A 23,166-nucleotide genomic window follows, 5' to 3' on the forward strand; every position below is an offset into this window, starting at 1 on the left:
TTAGTTGGAGGGAACTGGTTTCAAGTTTGGCTTTATTTTGCAGTACAGAAATCATTTGGAGCCATTTTTGAGACAGACATCATTAGAGTAGAGGCCCTGTCAAATCAATACTGCATGGCAGCTTGGTCCATTGAAGAAGCCACACCTGGGATACAAAAGAAGCTTCTACATTTTACCTGCTTTGTAATTTTCCTCCCCCAGTGTTACTAGGTTAAAACACCGCACACAGACCCTCCAAAATGACTCAACAGTCCAGTTTGATTAGGATTTTAGGCCCACGTGAACCAAAGTATGGCTGTGCCGTGTGGGCTCTACCAGCATACTTGACAGGACACAAAACACAAAGGTAAAGGGATGCTCTCCCAAACCGTGGATATTCAATTCAAAGCTCCCTGATGTCAAGGAGAGATGACATGGCCGGTTCTTGAGCAGCTAAGCACATAATTGCAAAGGTTACGCCGATTAAAAGATACAAACACTGTATCGAGTTCCTTGCATCAGTATGTTTTTTAAACTGATCTTTCACTAGAAAAAGAAAAGCAAATTAAGGTCAAGTTGAACAGAATGTGGTAACCTGCCAACTCTGAACAGCCACTTTTTTCCATGGAAAAAGTTAATACATGATATTAGAAAGGGGAGCAGTATTTCTGGTACAGTGCTCTGATCTCAGTTCTGGTTACAAAAGCAGGCCTTACAATATTGCTCTTGTGTAATATGCATCATTTGCCAAATTATAAACGTGTCCTAACTAGCTAGGAGCGCGTACTGCCGTTAGTCTTCCCCATAGATGTCGTTTTTCTTGCGCTTCATTTCCTCAAAGTCAAACTCTGATCCTGTCATCCTCTTATAGATGTCTTTAATGTCGTCGCAGGTTGTCTCAAAGTGAGTTGTGGCATCGTATGCACGAGAAATAAAGATCTGGAGAGAGAAGGACGGAGACGGCTGGTTAGGGCTGTCCCCAGTAAGTCTGCCACGTCCCTTTCTCGGAGCCAAACTCACCTGACTTTCTTTGCCCAGATCCTTTGGTACGAGGAGGTCACTGATGCTAACAAATCTGAAAGGAGACAGAATTGAGTCATGAGGTTGGTTGACCTCACAGCCACTCACAGCTCTGCCCAAAACTCAAAACCCAACGGAGGCACAGGCAGAAACAACAGACACAGCAGGAACTTATCCTCAGACTCCTCCCACCATGGAGCAAGCCGAAGGCCTTCGTCTGTGTGTTCACTGGTGCAAGCCACGGCCACTCACTTCTGTTCGATAGGTTCCAAGAGCTCCAGAGCTGGTCTGATCTCTCTCTCAGGCTCCTTGGTCTCCACAGTTGTGCTGACTATGGCGATGTACTTCCCTTGGGCGGCGACATTGTGTGCAGAGGAGATCATGCAGACGTAGATGTCTGGAGAGAAGGAATGCCCACTCACTGCCCAGTGTCAGCCTGAGCACCTCACACAGGTTTTCCCCATGTTGGGTGAGATGTGAAAAGAATTACTTGGAATACACAGGCTTTTCTCAATTTTAAATTCTATGGAGAGGCAGTCAAAGGAGGCAAATATTTGCTGGGGGAGGGGGTGAGGGGTGATAACATAATGGTTACAAAGACTTTCATGTCTGGGTCTTCAAGGTCCCAGGTTCAATCCTCTACTTAGCCTAAGCTAAACAGTGCTTTAGGGAAAAAAGAAAAAAAAAAAAAAAAAAACGCTCTAGGGTCTCTGTGCAGAGCCCTGAATTTGGAAAAGCATGGACCAAGAAACAGCTTATAAGACATTGGTGCCTCGACCTGAAAAATCCACATTTCTTGAGGTAGCATGAAGGACTCATAATCCCGCAGCCTGTCTGTTGCCACTGAAGTTACAACACAGTTCCGAGCAGAGATAACACTCAGCAAGCCCTCTACCCAGAGGCACCTGAGAGATTATCTGGGTCCCTCTCTAAAACATCTACCCCATCTTCGAAGCTCACCTGACTTCCGATTGACTTGGTTCTGTGGAATGATGATCTGGCAGGAGTTGGCATCGTTGGTGTTCTTGATGGGATGGCTGAGGACGCAGATGACTCTGATCACCTGGCCCACCTTCTCCACCCGGTCTTTGACGTAGCTGGGGTCGCAGATGAGCTGCTTGCAGCGAGCAATCTGTGAGGAAGATTTAAGCACCTGAGACTCACCTCAGTGCTGAGACTGCGATCTCTGCTATTAACCCACTACTCAGGTTAAGATCACTACTCAGCATGTGGGGTGCTAGTTCATGAAATAGTGTCGATCTGAGAACACACTGACGAGAAGTGACTGCCTTTTACGCTTTTGTTAGGTGCCCTGGGGATATAACGGGCTCAAGTGATCGATCCACCACTCACTGGTGTTTTTTTAATACATTATTTTCCCTTTTGTTCTTGTTTTTTATTGTTATTGATGTTGTCATTGTTAGGACACAGAGAAATGGAGAGAAGGGGAAAACGGGGAGAGAAAGAGACACCTGCAGACCTGCTTCACCGCCTGTGAAGCGACTCCCCTGCAGGTGGAGGGCCAGGGGCTCGAACTGGGATCCTTACGCCGGTTATTGTACTTGGCGCCACGTCTGCTTAACCCACTGTGTTACTGCCCAACTCCATCACTGGCCATTTTTTTCCTTTTTAATTTTTTTCTATTTTACTTCACAGGACAGAGAGAAAACCGGGGGTGGAGGGAGATACAGAGGGAGAGGGAAAGATAAGACCTGCTTCGCTGCTCACGTTCCCCGGCTCCTGGAATGGAGAGTGGGGACTTGAGCATGGCAATGCATGCACTCGCCACCCAGACTCCACAAGAAATGACTTCTTGGGGGCCAGGCGGTGGCCCACCTGGTTAAAGCACACACATTCCAGTGCACAAGGATCCAGGTTCAAGTCCCTGGTCCCCACCGGGGGAAAAGCTTCACAAGTAAGTGGTGAAGCAGGTCTGCAGGTTTCTTTCTGTCTCTCTTCTGCACTATTCCCCCTCCCCTCACAATTTCTCTCTGTCTCTATTCAAAATCAATGAAGATTAAAAAAAAAAAAAAAAAACATGACTTAACAGTTCAAATGGAAAAAACTCGACCTGGCCAGGCTCCATTAGCTAGAACCCAAATCAACAGTAAGTAATGTTAGCCGTCATTATATGTTAATAGTAATGAAATAACCAGTATCATCAAGTCCAATTACAGTAAGTTACAAAGTGGTAGAAAAAGGCTCAATAGGGGCTGGGCGGTGGGGCACATGTAACCAGGCACAAGGACCCAGGTTCAAGCCCCTGCTCCCCACCTGCAGGGTGGGAAGCTTCACAAGCAGTGAAGCAAGTACTGCAAGCGTTTATTTTCCACTCCCCTCTCGGTATCTGTCCTGTAAAAGAGTGAAGGAGTAATAAAGGGAAAATATGGCCACTGGGTCTCTAACTAGCCCCAGCTATAACACTGGTGGCAATTAAAAGAGAGGCAACTAGATGTAAGCAAGAGTCACGCACGTGACAGACACCCTCTCAGAGGTCTTCACTCAGAACACAGCAACTGTCCAGAGCCCCGAACTGAGTCAGCATGAAATCTTGCAGCAGCCACTGAGCAGTGCATTCTGGGTAACAAATTGTGCGCGCGCACACACAGTGTTTGTATAAACTACAAGCTACTTACCTCGCCCTCAGATTTTACACCAATAACTTTTCCATTTTCCACAATAATTTCTTCAATTGGTTTATTCAGCATGTAGGTTCCTCCATAGATAGCACTCAGCCTAGAAAAAGTTAACCATAATTCTGACAACTGTTTCAGTTATTAACTTGTTCTCTCAAATCTTGCTGAATTAGTGCAACATACATTCGCTCTACTTCGTTCTAGAAGAATAAACGTCTAGCAACTGTTGAATCCCCTCCCTCAAATACAGATCAGACGTCATTAAAGCATCAATTCTAACAGTCAAAGCCATGAAATGTGGAACTGGAGAGGGAGGGAGTCGCAGTGGGGACAGTGCTGGACTTGTAGGCATGAGGTGCCAAGTTTAGTCCCCTGCACCATATACACCAGGATGATGTTCTGGGCCCGCCCTCCCTCTCCTTCCTATCTATCCTCGCTTACAAAGTAAACAAATCTTAAATCTAAAAAAGGAAAAAAGCGTCTCACTCAGTTACAAATGCCAAGTTTTAAAAAGCACAGGTTACTGCCGAACACTGCCTATAAACAACTCACCGACCGAAACACCCACACAGCAGTACCGGGGAAGGAGAGACTGAGGCAACTGCTGGAGGAGAGCTTCACGGTGATGGGGCTTTGCTCTGACCTCCCCCTTCCCTGTTGTCTCGGCAGCACAGAAACGTGCAGTCTATAGTCTCAAAAATTTTAAAGTGACACACGACAGAATTTGGAGCTATCAGGAGACAGAGACTATGGGGGAGCCCTGCAAGAGGGGAGCACCAGTCCTGAGGCACCTCTCTAACTCCCTAGCCCCAGAAGCTCGGCCACGAGGAGATTCAAGAAGCCCAGGAAAGGTGGCAGTTGAAAAGCTATGGGCTAAGCAGAGCCTACAGCTACAAGTCTCGTGAAAAACAAGTGTCAAGGCTGAAACTACCCGAGACAGGAGTTCAGAACACCACTGAAACCCGGGAGAGCCACACCTTCCTGCCCTAGGACACCACGGGAAGGAGCCATGAGGCACCAGGGGGAGCTCAGAGGCTGCTGTGCCTCTCCCTCTCCCTCCAAGTGAAGTCAACATGGGAGCACTGAATACATGTGAGGCGCTCACTCCAGAAAAAAAGGAAAAAAACAAAGAGAAAACACATAAAAAGGAGCCAGTGAACTTCGTGAAGCCAAATCAGAATATCCAACATTGAAGCATAGGGATAAAAAGCAGATGGAGAGGCAGGGGTAGACAGCATAATGGTTATGCAAAGAGACTCTTATGCCTGAGGTTCCAAAGTCCCAGGTTCAATCCCCTGCACCACCATAAGCCAGAGCTGAGCAGCGCTCTGGTAACAAAACAAAGAACAAAACAAAAAAAGATGGTGGTCTGGGAGGTGGTGCAGTGAACGAAACACTGGACTCTCAAAAGCATGAGGTCCTGAGTTTGGTCCCCAGCAGCACATGTACCAGAGTGATGTCTGGTTGTCTCTCTCTCTCTCTCTCTCTCTCTGTCAGTAGTAAGTAAAATTTGTGTGTATAGATGTATCTTCACACATCGAGGGACACAGTATACCAGGCCTTCATTTTTGAGCCACCTGAATGTAAAACTCCGAACAACTGTACTGAAAGAAGAAATGCATCATAAACGTAAAGGTTATTTAGGGGCATTCTGGATATAATGAAAACGTGTTCACATCACTGCCGAAGACAGCCACCTTTAGATTTTTTTTTTGCCTCCAGGGTTATCACTGGAGCTCAGTGCCGTCACAAATCCACTGCTCCTGGAGGCCTTTTTTTTTTTTTTTTCCCTATTTTTGTTGCCCTTGTTGTTATTGTTGCTACTGCTATAGTTGGATAGGACAGAGAGAAATCAATAGAAATGGGGAAGACAGAGGAGGGGAGAGAAAGACAGACACCTGCAGACCTGCTTCACTGCCTGTGAAGTGACCCTCTGCAGGTGGGGAGCCGGGGGCTGGAACCAGGATGCTTACGCTGGTCCTTGTGCTTCGCGCCACGTGCACTTAACCAATGCCACAGACCAGCCCCTAGGATTCCTTTTTTTTAAATATTTCATTTCTTAATTGGATAAAGACAGAGAATTGAGAGGGCAGAGAATGAAAGGCTCTTGGAATTTTGCTCCAGAACAGATGGAAACTTCCATGTATCCCCATTTTCGATGCTGTCAGGTAACAGAGCAGAATATAGACATGTTTCTTGGCACCAGGCAGGACAGCAGACTGACAGACAATCCGTGTGCAGCACAGCAGGCCAAGGAATCCTTTCGCACTACAGCGTAACCAAGAACAGGGAGGGTTCCCGTCCACAGTTTAAATATAGTGCTGTGCTCGCTTTTTACGACGAACCACTGACACCAATGTGGAGGGAGGGTGAGAAACACGGATGGCCAATGAGCTTCGGGCATCAGCAGCGGATGCAGAGCGACAGACCCCCAGCAGATAGGCGTGGTGACTGCTCGAGCTGATTCGGGCAAATGTGGAGAGAGGGGACAATGCCCTGCATCTTGACTGTGGGGGTCTGGCTGCACAAACCTAGACGTTTAGCAAATTTACTTTCATCGTAGGTCTGTGGTTTTACTGCATGTAACTTATTTCAGTAACAGTAAAGAGCAGGGCCACGACACAGCTCACCCCGTAGAGCGCACACTTGACCCTGAGCCCCGTGCCACATGGGGCATCGTGCCTGACGCCGGAGGCGCTCCACAGATGACGGGGTGGCACCGTGGGGTCTCCTCCCTCCCTCTGCCACCCTCTGAATTAGACAGGAATACAAGGCTCCAACAGGAGCAGTGGGAGATCACAGGTGTGGGGCCAGGAGCCCAGCAGCCAGAAGGAAAACAAGCACACTGCTCAGGGACGCGGCCTGACTCCCCGCCAGACTGCAGACGCTTCCGCCGTAGAGCAAGTTTAGGACCAGCAGGGCTTTGGCAAATACATTAAACAGGGGCTTTTACCTTGCAAATCCTTGTGGCAGTTCTCCAAGTCCATAGAGAGGATAAAGATATGGGCTTTTGCCATATCTTGCCAAAGACTCGCTGTAGAGTTTAATCCTATTAATGGTTTCAGAGCATGGCTGGTCTAAGTAGCTGGAGAAAGGGAAAGGAAAATGAGAGAAGGGCTTCAATTTTCACTCTTGTGTTCATTTTAAAATCCTTCTGAAGAGGCTGACTCATTTCCTTCACGTTTCGCTAAAAAAAAAATGCCATCAGCTAGGGCCCTAGTCGGGGAGTCCTGAGATTCCCAGACAGACATGATGGGCCTAGACCTCAAATAAATCCCTCTCCCCAATATTACCAGCCATCTCTATCAGGAATAACACAATAGACCCTTCTATGGGCCCCCATAGGACCTTGCACTCAACTTGGATCAGCAATGGTAGAGAATGTTCCATCCCCTGAATGGAGGCTGGACAACATACTCTATGCTACACCTGAGGAAGATGGATCCTGAAATCGGGGCAGCCTGGAACGTTCCTACTTATGACCAACGAATGTGAGCTCAGATCTACAGGGATGAAGAGGTCACATAGGCTCTTAAGCTGAATATGGGCCCCAGATCACATCAAATCAATGGGGTTTACACTCTTAACAGTTTTTTCCCCTGATCCAGCTTTCTGGTCCTTTTTCCAGCCATGATACCATCTCCCCAGACAGTAACTTGGATCCACCTGCATATCAGATGTCAGGCTCAGGAGAAAAAAAAAAAAAAAGTACAGTCACAGCCCCTTTGGAATATAACTAAAACAGGCCTACTAGCTATCTACAAAAAGGCGACCCCCACCCCAACTTTTTATCCGCACCACTCCAGCCTTTAGGTTCACAATTAGTCAACAACTTGTTTGGCTTTTTATGTTAACTCTCTTTTCAGCCACCAGGTTCCAGATGCTACCATGATGCCAACCAGACTTCCCTAGACAGACAACCCCACCAATGTGTCCTGGAGCTCCACTTCCTCAGAGCCCCACCTTACTAGGGAAAGAGAGAGACAGGCTGCGAGTATGGATCGACCTGTCAATGCCCATGTTCAGCGGGAAAGCAATTACAGAAGCCGGACCTTCAACCTTCTGCACCCCATAATTACCCTGGATCCATACACCCAGAGGTTTAAAGAATAGGAAAGCTGGGGGTCGGGCAGTAGCGCAGTGGGTTAAGCGCACGTGGTACAAAGTGCAAGGACCAGCGGAAGGACCCCGGTTCGAGCCCCCGGTTCCCCACCTGCAGGGGAGTCGCTTCACAGGCAGTGAAGCAGGTCTGCAGGTGTCTGTCTTTCTCTCCCCATCTGTCTTCCCTTCCTCTCTCCATTTCTCTCTGTCCTATCTAGCAATGACATCAATAACAATAATAACTACAACAACAATAAAAAACAAGGGCAACAAAAGGGAAATAAATAAAACATTAAAAAAAAACATACTCATCTGTTCTGTAAAGTGCAAGGGCGTGACCAGTGAAATCTATGACATCTTGTCCCAAGTCAAACTTCTTATACACGTCCCGCATTGCAGTCTTCTGAGGATCAATGCCCTCAAAAGTTCTAGGATCTTTTTCATCGAAGTTGGCAACATACACTAGAAATTTTCTGAAGCGGCGTTTTTCAAAGAGTCCCATTAAACCTAAAAAAAAAAAAAAAAAAAAAAAGTCAAAAGAGCAGGACACTGAGGCACATAAGCTATAGGGCTGTCTAAACAGGCTAATATCCCCACTTGCAAGGGGAACGCAGTATGCAGGTCTCTCTCTCACACTCTCCTGCATCCCATCTCAATTTTCTTTTTTTCTTTTTTTTTTCCCTCCATGGTTATTGCTGGGCTCGGTGCCTGCACCATGAATCCACCACTCCTGGAGGCCATTTTTTTCCCCCTTTTGTTGCCCTTGTTGTAGCTTCGTTGTGGCTATTATTATTGCCCTTGTTGACGCAATTCGTTGTTGGATAGGACAGAGAGAAATGGAGAGAGGAGGGGAAGACAGAGAGGGGGAGAGAAAGACAGACACCTGCAGACCTGCTTCACCGCCTGTGAAGCGACTCCCCTGCAGGTGGGGAGCCGGGGGCTCCAACTTGGATCCTCACGCCAGTCCTTGCGCTTAGCGCCACATGCGCTTAACCCACTGCTCCACCGCCCGATCCCCCATCTCAATTTTCAATGTATAGCCAAAAATAATTATTTTAAAGGACTGATAACCAAAAAAACATATGAGCTCATAAAACTTAACAAAAAACCCAAACAATCCCATTTAAAAAATTAAGCAAGGACTCTGAGGCCAACATGAATAAAAAATAAATGAACAGATTAATTTGTGGCCATTTAAAATAAATTCTAATCCATGATTTCGTTACTAGCTCCACACCTGAATGAGAAGTCATTCCTTTCTTCAATTGTCTATCCTAAACCAACCACAATTTGTAAAGTAAATTTTTTTAATATTTTATTTTTGAGAGAGATGCAGAGAAAGAAAAAAAAATACCTGAGCACTGCCCAGCTCTGGCGTATGGTGGTGCGGAGGATTGAACCTGGAACTTTGGAGCCTCAGGCATGAGAGTCTCTTTGCATAACCATTATGCTATCTACCCCCACCTGTAATTTTATTTTCTATATATAGTATCTTTACTACCCCCAGTACTGCCTCCTGATAACAAGAAATACAGAAATGGGGCTAAGGAAACCACCAAAACAGTTACTGGAAAATTTACCAACTCTTTTTTCTACTCTCATCCAAACTTCTTCCCCTCTTCTAAATTCCTAAAGTATTTAATCTCAAAAACACACCTACTGGGAGTCAGGCAGTAGCGCAGCAGGTTAAGCGCATGTGGTGCAAAGCGCAAGGACTGGCGTGAGGATCCCAGTTGGAGCCCCCAGCTCCCCACCTGCAGGGGAGTCGCTTCACAGGCGGTGAAGCAGGTCTGCAGATGTCTGTCTTTCTCTCCCTCTCCTCTCTCCATTTCTCTCTGTTCTATCCAACAACGACGACATCAACAACAATTACTACAAGGGCAACAAAAAAGGAAATATTTAAAAAGAAAAAAGACCTACTGTTCAGTCTTTTTTTGTTTTTATTTTTTTATATTTATTTATTTATTTTCCCTTTTGTTGCCCTCATTTTTGTTTGTTTTTTTAATTGTTGTACTTATTATTGTTGTCCTTGTTGGATAGGACAGAGAGAAATGGAGAGAGGAGGGGAAATGGAGAGGGGGGAGAAAGACAGACACCTGCAGTGATGCTTCTGCAGGTGGGGAGCCGGGGCTGGAACCGGGATCCTTATGCCAGTCCTTGCACTTTGCGCCATGTGCACTTAATTCATTGCGCTACCGCCCGACTCCCCTATTCAGTCTTACAACTGCTCTGTCTAAAGAACAGAAAGTCAGGCGGACAGTAGGCAGCATAATGGTTGTGCAAACAGACTCTCATGCCTGAGGCTCTGAAGTCCCAGGTTCCATCCCCCGCACCACCATAAGCCAGAGCTGAGCAGTGCTCTGGTAAAAAAAAGAAAGAAAGAAAGAAAGAAAGAAAGAAAGAAAGAAAGAAAGAAAGAAAGAAAGAAAGAAAGAAAGAAAGAAAGAACAGAAAGTCTTTTCTCGGAGCATTTGCTATTTAAGAGACGAGACATCAGAGGAAAACTTCGATAAGGAATCTTTGACAAGTCAGTGCATCAGTGGAGAAAATAATCTGGGGCACCGAGTAAGGTAACTGGGGCTCAAATCCAGGCCGTGCGGACGACAAGACACGCCATGCTGAGCTACTCTGGGACTCCTACACAGACCAGTGCGGCCATCTGGATCGTCCACAGCTTCCTAGGACAGAGTCAGGGACATAGCAGATAGCCAACGATGTGTTGACTGAACGGCTGCTTGACACAGCATTGATCTAGACAATTCACTTCTAAAATCTTTTTGTGCAGAGCCAGGGCCTCAAGCATGCAGGAGACACTATTCCTAGGCCAACGTTTCCTTGTGATTCCACACAGAAAGAGGAGAGAGAGCCCGCACACCACAGCACCTGCGTGGAGTGTCCCCTGGTACTGCCCACGGCACTCTCTGTGGGGCTAGAGCTTGGAGCCCGGTCTTCACACACGGTAAAGGAAGGTCAACTATCTCTCGACATCCTAAAGTTTTCATACCCTGAGAAAACCAAAGGAAATAAGGTTACTTACTGGATGCCAAGGCTTCTGCCTCTGTGGAAGGGACCTTGTAGATTTTTCCTCCCTTATAGACAAAGCTCCCTTCAATCACTTTAAAATCCAGATAGCGGGTAACCTCTGTATAAAGCAGCATTTTAACCAACTGGCCTATAGAAGACACACAATTCCAAGAGTTACTTAAACCTGACCACCTCCACAAACTCATGAAATAAAAGTATACCTACTAATGCTAATGCCTTTTTTCCCTGAACATTGCCCGTTACCCCTCAAAGTCTCCGAAGCTGTATTTTTTAAAAATATTTTATTCATTCATTTTAATGAGAAAGAGATACACGGGGGGGGGGGGGGGGGGGGGGGGGCGGCGGTAAGGGGGGACCAGAGTACTGCTCAGTGCCGGCATATGGTGATGGTGGGGACAGAACCTGGGGCCTCTGGTCCTCAGGCCTGCAAGTCTGGTTCACTACCACTGTGCGTCTCCCGGTCCCTCCAAAGCTTTATTTTAAGTGGCAATCAGAATACACAGCCATCACTTAGTACATTTACAGATTTTTTTTGCTGTTACAATTTCTAGGTAAGCTGCAAAATATTTATTAAGAGATATGAAATTCAGAGAGCCAGGTGGTAGTGGACCTGGTTGAGGGCACGTTACAATGCGCAGGACCCAGGTCCAAGCCCCAGGTCCCCATCTCTAGGGGGAAGCTTCACAACTGATGAAGCAGAGCTGAAGGTGTCTCTCAGTCTGTCTCCCTCCCATTTCCTTTCAATTCCTGGCTATCTCTATTGAATAAATAAAAGTAATAAAAAAATTAAGAGAAAATCTTAAAACAAGATATGAAGTTTAGAATTATAACCCTATTACAAATTGATTTGGATTTCTTCAGAGTTACCACTATATTTAAAGAAAGTTAATTCATAGACAAAAGTTTTCAGTAATCTGGACTTCCTTCTTTTCTGTTTTGCTCTGGTACCAGTGATGGAATCCAGCTGGAGCTACGAATATGCTTTACCTGTGAGCTACATCCCCAAGCCACGGCTTCTGTAACAAGCCACCTCGTTCCTCAGCTCACTGACTTTCATAAAGGCCGATACTACTGACATGCTACTGACACTCAACAAGGTTAATCTGCACACGCTCAATGCAACGCTAGACATCTAAGTCAGAATTATTTACCATTAGCCATAAGGAACTTGGGAATTAAGTCAACATTCCAGTCTCTTCCTCTCCCCATTGATGTCGGTGGTGTTCCTGGTAGTTTAAATCTTTTGTATAACTAAAACCAAAATGAAAAATATCCATAAAATGACACAGTTTAATTTTAAGTAGAGTCATGCAACTACATCTGATGAAGTGATTGTAGTGCAACACTTAAGCACCACAATGTGAGGTAAGGAGTAGGAAGGGCACTTTATTATCAATCAGACAAACTCTCTAGCAAAGCCCCAATGTACCCGTGACATGCTCCTGTGGGCATTAACACAAATCCTGCAGGCTGTTACGATCAGAAATGCAAGGCTGGGGGCCAGGTGGCGGTGCACCTGGTGAGCACACACTCCAGTGTAAGAACCCAGGTTCGAGCCCCTGGTCCCCACCTGCAGGGGGAAAGCTTCACAAGTGGTGAAGCAGGGCTGCAGGTGTCTGTCTCTCCCTCTCTGTCACCCCCTACCCTCTCAATTTCTAGCTGTCCCTACCCAACAAAGATAATAAAAAAAAAAAAAGAAAGAAATGCAAGGATAATAACGACTTCTTGGTGACACACTAGTCTGTGTCTGCAACAGACCCTTTATTATTTGTAAACATATTCAAACTCATTTTCTTCTAAATAAAAAGCTAACAGATTTTTGACAGTAATGTAAGGAATCAAAAATAAATTTAGGTTTCAAAATGTGCACCATGGGGTCAGGGGCTGGCACACACATCAGGCTGAAAGCTCACATTCCCACTCACAAGGACCCAGGTTCGAGCCCCTGGTCCCCACCTGCAGGAGCACAGCATTACAAGTAGTGAAGCTGTGGAGCAGGTGTGATTAGGCTCTCTCCCTAACTCCCCCTGCTTCCTCAATTTCTTTCTGTCCAGTCAGAGAAAAAGAGAAAAGGGTGCATGACACGAGAGCACCGTACGCAGCACCAAGGGAGCTCCGTGGATGATGACTCCAAGGAGCGGTACTGAGCTGTCTCTCATTTTCCGAGTAAGTCGGCCTGCGAGTGGCAGGATCTATATAGAAGTAGAGGGAGTCAGGCGCTGGCGCAGTGGGCTAAGCGCACGTGACGCAAAGCGCAAGGACTGGTGTAAAGATCCCAGTTCGAGCCCCCGGCTCCCCACCTGCAGGGAAGTCGCTTCACAGGCGGTGAAGCAGGTCTGCAGGTGTCTGTCTTTCTCTCCCCCTCTCTCCATTTCTCTCTGTCCTATCTAACAACGATGACATCAATGACAACAATAACTACAACAACAATAAAAAAGCAAGGGCAACAAAAAGGAATAAATAAAGGTATAATTTTTTAAAATTAAAAAAAAAAGAAGTATAAATAGGAGGGGAGGGGAGCAGGCAGGCAGGCAAAGCGTTAATCTCAGTAAGGTGGCAAGTTTCTGATCCACTAGAATAACCCACTAGAGTTATTCTTTCAATTTTTCTAAGATTCACGAAAGAAAAATGCTCAAGGGTAACGCACGCTAATACTTACATCTTCCAGAGGTGTTATTGATGCACTTTCTCCTCCATAATACGGATTTCTATCCATGTGAAGAACTTTCTTTCCATTCACAGACATTATACCTGACAGGATACATTCCTATAGAGAAAGTATAAAGACCTTCAGAAGGAGGAAAATGTTCCACCACGCTTCAGATACCTTGCTTTTCAAAACCTATGGCTGAATATTCTTTTAGTAACTGGCAGCTACGTATGTGCAACACGTGCTGTGATTTAAAGACACAGTCCTAAAGTAGCCAGGGTTCAAAGTGGGCCGCCGTGAACTGCAAGGTCAACACCGCTTTAGAAAACTAAGACAATATTCCCTTTCCCCCACTGTGCTGGCCTTTGCACAAGAACAGAGATGGGTAGAGCAAGGGACAGCAGTGGTTCTCGCCGCACTACTCACTACATTCACCGCAAACAGACACCAGCTACATGTAAGAATTTCCTTAATGAAGCACTAAAAATGACCTCTACTAAGCGGGCATCTCTCAACAGCAACCCTTTCAATATTCTGTGTGGCAAGATGGAAAGAATCCACAAGGCAATTCTGACTCAAAGAAAACTTCCTGTGAGTCGATGATAAGCTGAACTTCAAGCCACATGCTCCTGGCTTCGAAGAGCTTTGGCTCTGAAAGCAGGATCCCGCGGTAAATGTTTTTTCATCACACACACTTTGTGTGTGGTCAGTTCACTCACTGCCATAGAGCAGGGGTCCTCAAACAATGGAGTTCGTGTAAATGCAGGGTAGTCTGTAAACGAGGTTCTGCTGGCCAACCCCACACCCATCTACCTGCGACCACTCTCTGAACCACAACAACTGCAGCTGTGACCAAGACCCCTCACCTGCAAAACGGAAAATATCTGCAAACAGACTTTTAATATGCGTCCCAATTTGGCATCTCATGAGAATTTGTACATTTGTTTCTTAACTTTTTTTTTTAACTCTGAACAGCCAGTTGAAAATCTTTTTATTTATTTGTTTTCCCTTTTGTTGCCTTGTTTTCTTTATTGTTGTTGTAGTTGTTGTTGTCGTCGTTGTTGGATAGGACAGAGAGAAATGGAGAGAGGAGGGTAAGACAGAGAAGGAAGAGAAAGACAGACAGACACCTGCAGACCTGCTTCACCGCTTGTGAAGCGACTCCCCTGCAGGTGGAGAGCCGGGGGCTCGAACCGGGATCCTTACGCCGGTCCTTGCGCTTTGCGCCACGTGCGCTTAACCCGCTGCGCTACCGCCCGACTCCTTTTATTACTTTATTTATTGAATAGAGACAGAAGGAAATGGAGAAGGGAGAGGCAGCTGGAGGCTGAGACACCTGCAACACCGCTTCATCACTCTGGAAACTTTGCTCCCCACAGGTGGGGCTGGAACCCAGGTCCTTGAGCCCTGTAACTCGTGCACTCAATCAGGTTCACCAGCCCCCAGGTCCAAACTTGAAAATTCTAAGCAACTTCTCAAGCCTCAATTAATTTCCTTGTCATTTGGAGAATTTGCTAAATCAAAGTGCGCGGCCCCTCCTGGGGTTCCAAAGCCAGGTGATCAAGGGGTACCTGACAGGTGGCATTTCCCAACACTCCCCAGGGGATGATGCCACCACTGCCGTCAGCACCCGGTCCAGCACCACCAGAGCAGTGCTACACACTTTCTTCTTCCTTCCAGGGATATGGAGCTCGGTGCCTGCACTACAAATCCACTGTTCTTGGAGGCCACTTTTTCCAGATAGAACAGAGAAATTGAGGAGGGGAACAGAGGGAGGGGGAGGAGGGAGGGAGGGAGAGGGAGAGGGAGAGAGAGAGAGAGAAAGAGACCTGCAGCCCTGCTTCACTTCTTGTGAAGCAACCCTCCTGCAGATGGGAAGCCAGGGGCTCGAACCAGGATCCTTGCACTTTATACAATGTGTGCTTAACCCGGTGCGACCCCCTCCCCTCCCCAACTTCTTTAAACAGGAATCATCTGGGGACCGTGTCAAACAGCAGGCTTCTTTCTGTCAGAGCTCTGACATTCTGCATTTCTAGTAAGCTCTAGTCTTGCCAAGCAGCTGATCCACAGGTGGGGTAGGGAGCTGGGGCCTCGAACAGGGATCCTGAAGTGCTCTGTACTAGTTAGTGCGCTTCACCAGGTGCAGAAGTGACACCACCGGCCCCCCCATCCTTTATCTCAAATAAAAAACAAAAGAAAAAAATGTCTGCTGGGAGCAGAACCCTAGTAACAGGCTTGGTGGGAAAAAGAAAAACCTTCTCTAGCCCAGGACTTAACGGCTCAGGCCGTTCCCTGTGTCTCTCCCGCACAGGAAACTCTAGTATGAAATAAAGAAAAATGAAATACAGAGGTGACTTAGTTTTGAACTCCCCCATCAACGACCTGAGCAGAATAAATATGCACAATCTCAGACTCCAGTTACCTGGGACCGTCACCTCCAGAATCCCAGTGCTGACGGTGGCATCTGCCAGCCCTGGCATTTCATGCTGTTTAAGGCTCAGCCACTGCAAAGTCCTACTTGGCACAGATATGTGGGCGTTAGACCGGCGGCAAGACCCTGTGGGCGGGCAGACACGCCAGCTCACAGCCCCGCAGCACCCTCCCCAGAAGAGTGGACAAGTTTCTCAGTGGACAGACATGGCACATCGACAGAGGGAGCAGCCCAGGGCTCCCCGAGCTGGCTGCTCCCACCACTGCTCAGGCCTGGGAACGGTTACAGGTGTCTGGTCACTTCCCATGAGGGACCACGACAGCCACAGGTGGTTTAGGTAACAAGCTGGCCAACAGGAAGTCTTTTCATCGGGCGGTGAGAGAAGGGGGAGCTGACGCAGATGAACTGTGTGCTATGGACGCGAGCCAAAACGTGGACCGATCTCGCAGACGCTGAACCCAGTGTCTCCCTCCACCGCGCCGCGCCAGTCTGCTTAAGGCTGACTGAACTGCGACATCCTACAGGGTAGCTGTGCCGTCCAAGACACATGCTGGCCCCGTGACCACGCTGCAGTTGTCAGAGCCGGGGCGGGGCAGTGGCCTCGACTTTCAAGGAGCAGGTCACCTCCAGAGGCCGCTCTCACACATGACCATTTAAAAATCAAGTCCAGGGAGTCGGGCGGTAGCGCAGCGGGTTAAGCGCACTTGGCATGAAACGCAAGGACTGGTGTAAGGATCCTGGTTCCAGCCCCTGGCTCCCCACCTGCAGGGGAGGTCACTTTATGAGCGGTGAAGCAGGTCTGCAGGTGTCCGTCTTTCTCTCCCCCTCTGTCTTCCCCTTCTCTCTCCAGTTCTCTCTGTCCTATCCAACAATGACATCAATAACAACAATAAAACAAGGGCAATAAAAAGGAATAAATAAATATTGGGGGAAAAAAAGAATATCTTTCTTTAAAAAAAAAATGAGTGCAGGGGAGATAGCATAATGGTTATGCAAACAGATTCTCATGTCTGAGCGTCTGAGATTCAGTTCCCCATCCCAGCCCCAAGCCAGAGTCAAGCAATGCTGGGTGGGAGGAATAAACACAATGCTAAGAATAATTTCTTGGGAGTCGGGCGGTAGCCCAGCGGGTTAAGCACATGTGGTACAAAGCACAAGGACCGGCATAAGGATCCCGGTTCGAGGCCCGGCTCCCCACCTGCAGTGGAGTCGCTTCACAGGCGGTGAAGCAGGTCTGCAGGTATCTATCTCTCTTTCTCCCTCTCTGTCTTCCCTCCTCTCTCCATTTCTCTCTATCCTATCCTACAAAGATGACATCAATAACAACAACAACTACAACAATAAAACAACAAGGGCAACAAAAGGGATTAAATAAATAAATTTTTTAAAAAAGAATAATTTCTTAGATATCACTGAAATAATGTTTTTACTCCCAAGTCCTTACCAGGATTGCTGGTATGTTAAAGAAAACAGACAATAAAAATACTCTGGGAAACAGTTGAAGAGCTGGCTACCATTATTTGACAAACTACTGATATTTCTTTTTTAATATGTGTGTGTGTGTGTGTGTGTGTGTGTTTACAATCAAATGGCTGACCTAAAAAGAAAAATCAGAAGACTGAATCAAATAATGGCCAGTTTTAGAAAGTCATTTGATGAATGAAACCCCATATAAAGGAAGTATGCATGTTAGTAAGCATAAAATACAGACATTTTAGTGAACTAACACTGCTTAAGCAGCATCTTTGTAATAGGGTGACTTCCCTTTCAATACTTTTTTAAAATTTATTTTCCCTTTTGTTGCCTTTTTGTTGTTGTTGTTATTATTGTTGTAGTTACTGATGTTGTCGTTGTTAGATAAGACAAAGAGAAATGGAGAAAGGAGGGAAGACAGAGAGGGGGAGAGAAAGACAGACACCTGCAGACCTGCTTCACCGCCTGTGAAGCGACTCCCCTGCAGGTGGGGAGCCGGGGGCTCAAACCGGGATCCTTACTCTGGTCCTCGCACTTTGCGCCACCTGCGCTTAACCCGCTGCATTACCGCCCGATTTCCCCTTCAATACTTTTTTGTGATATGCACTATAACCCAACGATTCCCTTATAGAGTACCTGAGTTTATTTCCCTAGACTGTAGAGCAATTTTAACGGGGACCAGGTGGTATACTTGTCTGAGTGCACATGACACAATGCACAAGGACCCAGGTTCAAGGACCCTGGTCCCCACCTGTAGGGGGAAAGCTTCACAAGCGGTGGAATAGTGCTATATCTATCCAACCATCCATCCATCCATCCATCCATCCATCCATCCATCCATCCTTCTCCCTTTTCCTCTCAATTTCTATCTCTATACAGTAAATTGTGTGTGTGTGACTTTAGAGTCAGAGATTTAGAGGGAAGGGGCACCTGTAGCACTGCTTCACCACTTCTGAAGCTTCCTCCCAAATGGGGACAGGAGCTTGAGCCCGGCTCTCTGAGCACTCACTGTAACGTGTGTTCCACTGCCTGCCGCACCCTTTACAAATCATCAGTATTTCCAGGCAGATCTGAGCAGGCCAGGGAGACTACATGATGCTGGTGGGGGGTGGGAGGTTTGAACCTGGCACCTCAGAGCTTCAGGCAAGAGTCATTTTGGGGTTTGTTTGTTTCTTAAATTATCAGGAGTCAGGCGGTAGTGCAGCGGGTTAAGCGCACATGGCACAAAGTGCAAGGACCGGCTTAAGGATCCCGATTCGAGCCCCCAGCTCCCCACCTGCAGGAGAGTGAAGCAGGTCTGCAGGTGTCTGTCTTTCTCTCTCCCTCTCTTCATTTCTCTCTGTCCTATCCAACAACAGTGACATCAACAATAACTACAACAATAAAACAACAAGGGCAACAAAAAGGAATAAATATTTTTTAAAATATATCTTTATTTGATAAAGACAGTAAGAAGTCGAATGGGAAGGGGGTGCTAGAAGAAGAGAGGGGCAGAGACGCCTGCAGCCCTGCTTCACCACTTGCAAAGTTTTCCCCTCGTAGGTGGGGACGAGGGCTCGAACCCAGGTCCCTTGCACATTGTAATAAGTGCACTGAGCCATGTGCACCACACCAACCGGCCCCCGCAAGGGTCTTTTTGCATAAGCATTACGCTATCTGCCCCCCTCCCCCCAGAAACAGAACCACTGTAAATCAGGTGGTCAGATGCCGTCTACCCCAAGCTTAAGCTAAAGAAAATGAAGCGACCAGTGGGGGTGGGCGATGAGGCTGAGCAGTGGAAAGAAACCCCAGTCACGGGGCCACAGCTGAGGCTTCTTAACGCAACAGCCCTCAACGCCTCAGAAGGCCCAGTTGCGGCTAGCACCCATCACTCTCCCAGACAGAAAGCTCTATTGCTGCTTATCTTGCGTTGTGCCTTTATTATCATTTGTAGCTAAGTGTGGCCTTGCCTCAGACGTAATAGACACAAAGCTGGACAACACAGAGAGACCTCAACACTTCCTTAGATTGTCTTTTAAAAGTAACGAGTTCATCAAACTAAAAAGTACAGGCAGCTCTGCCATCAAGCAACACTTGGTGCCGATGAACTGGGAGTTTATGGCCGCTCTGGGGGCCGTCCCTTCTCAGGCCCCAGCTATTTATATAACCAGAAATTAACCCGTCTGCTCACTCTAAATAATCAGCAGATTACATTGGTAATTTGAGGTTTTCTCTTTTTCTTATTGACACTGGACTTCGTTTGACTCTAAATCCTCCCAGCACTAACAGAAGAGGACATGTGATTTACTATTAAGATCACCCCCTCACAAATGCCTATTGATTGCTTTAAATCAATGCAGTTCTCAAAGATCTTACAAGAATACATGGAAAGGCTGACAGGAGTAAGCTGTCACAGCTGTAAAATGATGGCACAAACCGGTCTGGTTTCTAATTCAGTATGCATCTACCACTCATAAAAAAAAAAAAAAAAAACACCCAGAAATGTAAATAAAGCCTATCTTCGCTGTTCACAGAAGTCAGAAGTCTGTGCATGCAGAGACTTGCAGGATAAGCGTCTGCACTCGTTCGTCCATGTTCAACTGACAGATCTGAAAGATCAGCAATAACCAGAGGGAAACCGGGGGACTAACTGGCTCTGACAACAGGCTGGAGGCCAGGCTGTCCAGTCCAGCGGGCAAAGTCCACCCAGTGCGGGAGCTACGGCCGCTCATCTGGAGGCCTGAAGGGAGTCTCAGAGCACTGCAGCAGGAGGCAGGCCCCTGCCCTGAGCACCCAGGAACTGCGCCGCACAACCAGAGGGGAAGTCTAACCACTGTCTAGGTAAGTTGCCTCATCTAGCTGGTACTACTTCCCAGTGGTGTCTGCACGTCCATTTCCGGACTAGTCAAAATAACGAAGCAGTTAGGAGAGTGATTAAAAATAAATGAGCTGTGGAGATAGCATAGAGGTCACGCAAAAAGACTTCCGTGTCTGAGGCACCAGAGATCCCGGGTTCGATCCCCAGCACCTCCGATACACACCGTAACCCTCGAGGAGTAGGAAACAAGACGGGAAAGTGCGAATTCTTTGCTTTACCCTTACAACTACAGCCCAATGGACTCAAGTACAAAAACTTCTGGTCGGGCTGGGGAGACAGCATAAAGGTTCTGCAAAAGACTTTCAGGCCTGAGGCTCCAGAATCCCAGGTTCAGTCCCCAGCGCCACCATAAGCCAGAGCTGAGCAGCGCTCTGGGAGCTCTCTGTGTTTATCTTTCTCTCTGTATCCCTCTTTCACTAAAAACAAAATAGTTTTTAAAAATGAAAAATAACAATAAAATAAAAAGCAGCTTCGGGTTCTTTTTAAAAACAAAAAATCTCTGGTCTAGAGACATCTCAAACAGCTCTTTTAAAGTGTCAGCTGCAGAATTCTGGCCCTGAGAGGCTGCACCGCAGCTGGACGGACCCCAAGTGGCTGGTGACAGCGAATGGCTCGAGGCTATGAGGGCCAAGCACACAGGGCTCACCAGGTTCACAGCAGGATTTTCTTCTTTCTTTCTTTCTTTTTTAATTGCCACCAGGGTTGTCGCGGGGGCTTGGTGCCAGCACTACAAACCCACCTCTCCCGGCAGCCGTTTCCTCCCCCCCCTCCCCTTCTTTCCCCCCCTTTCTATTTTGTTTGACAGGAAAGAGAAACTGAGGGGACGAGGACGGGGAGATAGAGGAGGGAGAAAGGCACCTGCAGACCTGCTTCGTGGCTCCGGATGCATCCCCCCTGCAGGCGGGGACTAGGGGCTCGAACCCAGATCCTTGAGCTTAACGGGGGCGTGCCACCGCCTGGCTCCCCCATCGCCAGGATTCCCCATCTCATGTCTGTCTTTCTCTCCCCCTCTGTCTTCCTTCCTCTCCCCCTTCCTCTCATCTAGCCAACGACGACGACAGCCACGACTACAACAGGAAAACAAGAGCAGCGAAAGGGAATAAAGAAATCCATCAACTAGTTTAATGAGATAAAATAAGATAAAGCAAGCAGGCACCTCCCGTGGCTGGGAAAGAGCCCCAGCAGGTTGCGGGTCTGAGACAGCCCCCCCCACCCCCGCACCGCCAAGTACCAACGACGCCGCTGGTGGGTCGGTCGGTCCGTCCGTCCGTCCGTCCTGCGTCTGCGCGCACACGCACCCGTCCCATACACGCGCCTACACGCGTGTAAACATTTACGGGGGGGCGCGGAGGAGACGCTCCTGCCTGAGGCCCCACCGGGTCTCAGGTTCGATCCCCCGCACCGCCGAGAGCCAGAGCTGCGCAGGGCGCCGGGGAAAGCGGACAAGTAAATAAACAAAAATAAAAATACACGCGCGCACACGCACATATATATAGATACGCGCGGGTGTATCTGTGCGGATGTATTTATTTTATTTTTCTCTTTCCCGCTGTCCCCCGCCCGGCTCTCTGCAGCGTCCTGCTCGCTGCCCCCGCGGGGACAATGGGGCCGCGGTGCCGGAGCCCGAGCGCCTCGCCGCCGACCGCACCGCCCGGAAGCGCCCCCTCCCCGGCCTCCTGGGGGCCCCGCGGCCGCGGCCCTGCGGCGCGGACACCCGACCCGCCGCCCCCGGCCTCTCCCCGCCGCCCGCTGACCGTCAGGCCGGTGCCCAGCACGATCACGTCGTACTCCTCATTCATGGCGGCAGACGACGGGAGCCCGAAGAAGGAGACGGCGCGGGGGGTCCTGGGGGCGCGGCGGCGGACGGAGCGGCGAGCGGGGAGTCAGCCGCCACCTCAGCCGGGAAGAGAGCGGGCGGGGACCAGCGGCGGGCGGCGGCCGGGCTCCGCAGGGGCGGGGCGCGCGGCGGCTGGCTCTGTCCATCACGCGCTTCCCGCGCTCTGATTGGCTGCGTCCGCGTGCTCTCCCACCCCCGCTTCCTGTCCGCGCTCTCGCGAGAGGGGGCCGCCCGTTTGCCGACTTCCGCCCCCGGCCCCTTTGCTGCCACGGTCTTCTGGGCGGGGGCTTTTGTGGACGGGGATTCTGCCGCCAGGGCTGACTTGAGGGTGGACGGAGTCAGGCCGCCACGCTGGGCCTCGGACCCGGGGCCGGGTTGCCCTCCCTCCCCAGACTCTGGCCCGCGGCGGCCACGTGGACGGGCGGTGGGCCTCGTGTCGCCCCCGCGTCGCTTCCGGAGGCGACGAGCCCGCACGTGCGGGCAGCGGAGGGAGAAAGCGCGGGTCCCTCGCGGAGGGTCCGGGAAAAGCTTTTTTGCTTCCTCCAAGCTGTCCGCCGGGGAGGCAGGTCCGGCCTCTCCTCCAAGTCGGCGCTCCTGGCTGCGACCGATCGCTCGGATCCGCCCCGCGTGCGGACGGGGTGGGCCCGGTTCTCGGTCCCTGCAGCCGCCGGCACAGCCCGGCCTCCAAGATTGACTCTCAGCCCCGATAAGCGCCACTCAACCAAAGGCGGTCGGACTTCCTTCCTATTTCAGCCAGAATCGGGGAGGACTGCGACAGCTTTTATATGCGACTTCACCCCACCGAGTTTAAAGAAGTCATGTTGTCGTGGGCAGATGGAATTCCCCTTTTTTTTTGGGGGGGGGGAAGATTGCATTTTTTAAATTTGCAAACGAGTTCAACTGGGTTTGTGTGTATGCAAAGCAGACAGAAACCGAATGCATGCGCACCTGGCTGAGCGCACACATTACAGTGCAAAAAGGACCCGGGTTCAAGCCCCTGGTCCCCACCTGCAGGGGAAAAGCTTTGTGAGTGGTGAAGCAGGTCTGCAGGTGTCTCTCTCCCCCTCCTCTCAATTTCTGGCTGTCTCTATCCAATAAGTATAAAGATAATTTTTTAAAAATTAATAAAAAAAGAAA

General features: G+C 48.6%; 1 protein-coding gene across 1 annotated transcript; it reads right to left on the bottom strand.

The window, feature by feature from the left end:
* Positions 1-15: 15 nt before the first annotated feature.
* On the bottom strand, positions 16-22,084 carry GDI2 (GDP dissociation inhibitor 2). Its single transcript, XM_060192400.1, has 11 exons — positions 21,947-22,084; positions 13,441-13,548; positions 11,933-12,032; positions 10,774-10,908; positions 8,045-8,243; positions 6,589-6,720; positions 3,636-3,735; positions 1,960-2,131; positions 1,252-1,396; positions 1,000-1,054; positions 16-918 (listed from the first exon to the last, which is right to left on the bottom strand). Exons 1-11 carry the CDS (start codon positions 21,989-21,991, stop codon positions 772-774), a joined length of 1,338 nt encoding a protein of 445 aa, XP_060048383.1. The 5' UTR covers positions 21,992-22,084; the 3' UTR covers positions 16-771.
* Between the last annotated feature and the right edge of the window lie 1,082 nt (positions 22,085-23,166).

The sequence above is a fragment of the Erinaceus europaeus genome, chromosome 6, assembly GCF_950295315.1.
Source record: "Erinaceus europaeus chromosome 6, mEriEur2.1, whole genome shotgun sequence".
NCBI lineage: Eukaryota > Metazoa > Chordata > Mammalia > Eulipotyphla > Erinaceidae > Erinaceus > Erinaceus europaeus.

Excerpts from the sequence above, each read along its gene's own strand:
- GDI2 (XM_060192400.1), bottom strand. The coding sequence starts at position 21,991 with ATGAATGAGGAGTACGACGTGATCGTGCTGGGCACCGGCCTGACG. Across the intron at positions 13,549-21,946 it reads TGCTGGGCACCGGCCTGACG|GAATGTATCCTGTCAGGTAT; the intron begins GTCAGCGGGCGG and ends CTTTCTCTATAG. Across the intron at positions 10,909-11,932 it reads CAAGTTCCTTATGGCTAATG|GCCAGTTGGTTAAAATGCTG; the intron begins GTAAATAATTCT and ends TGTCTTCTATAG.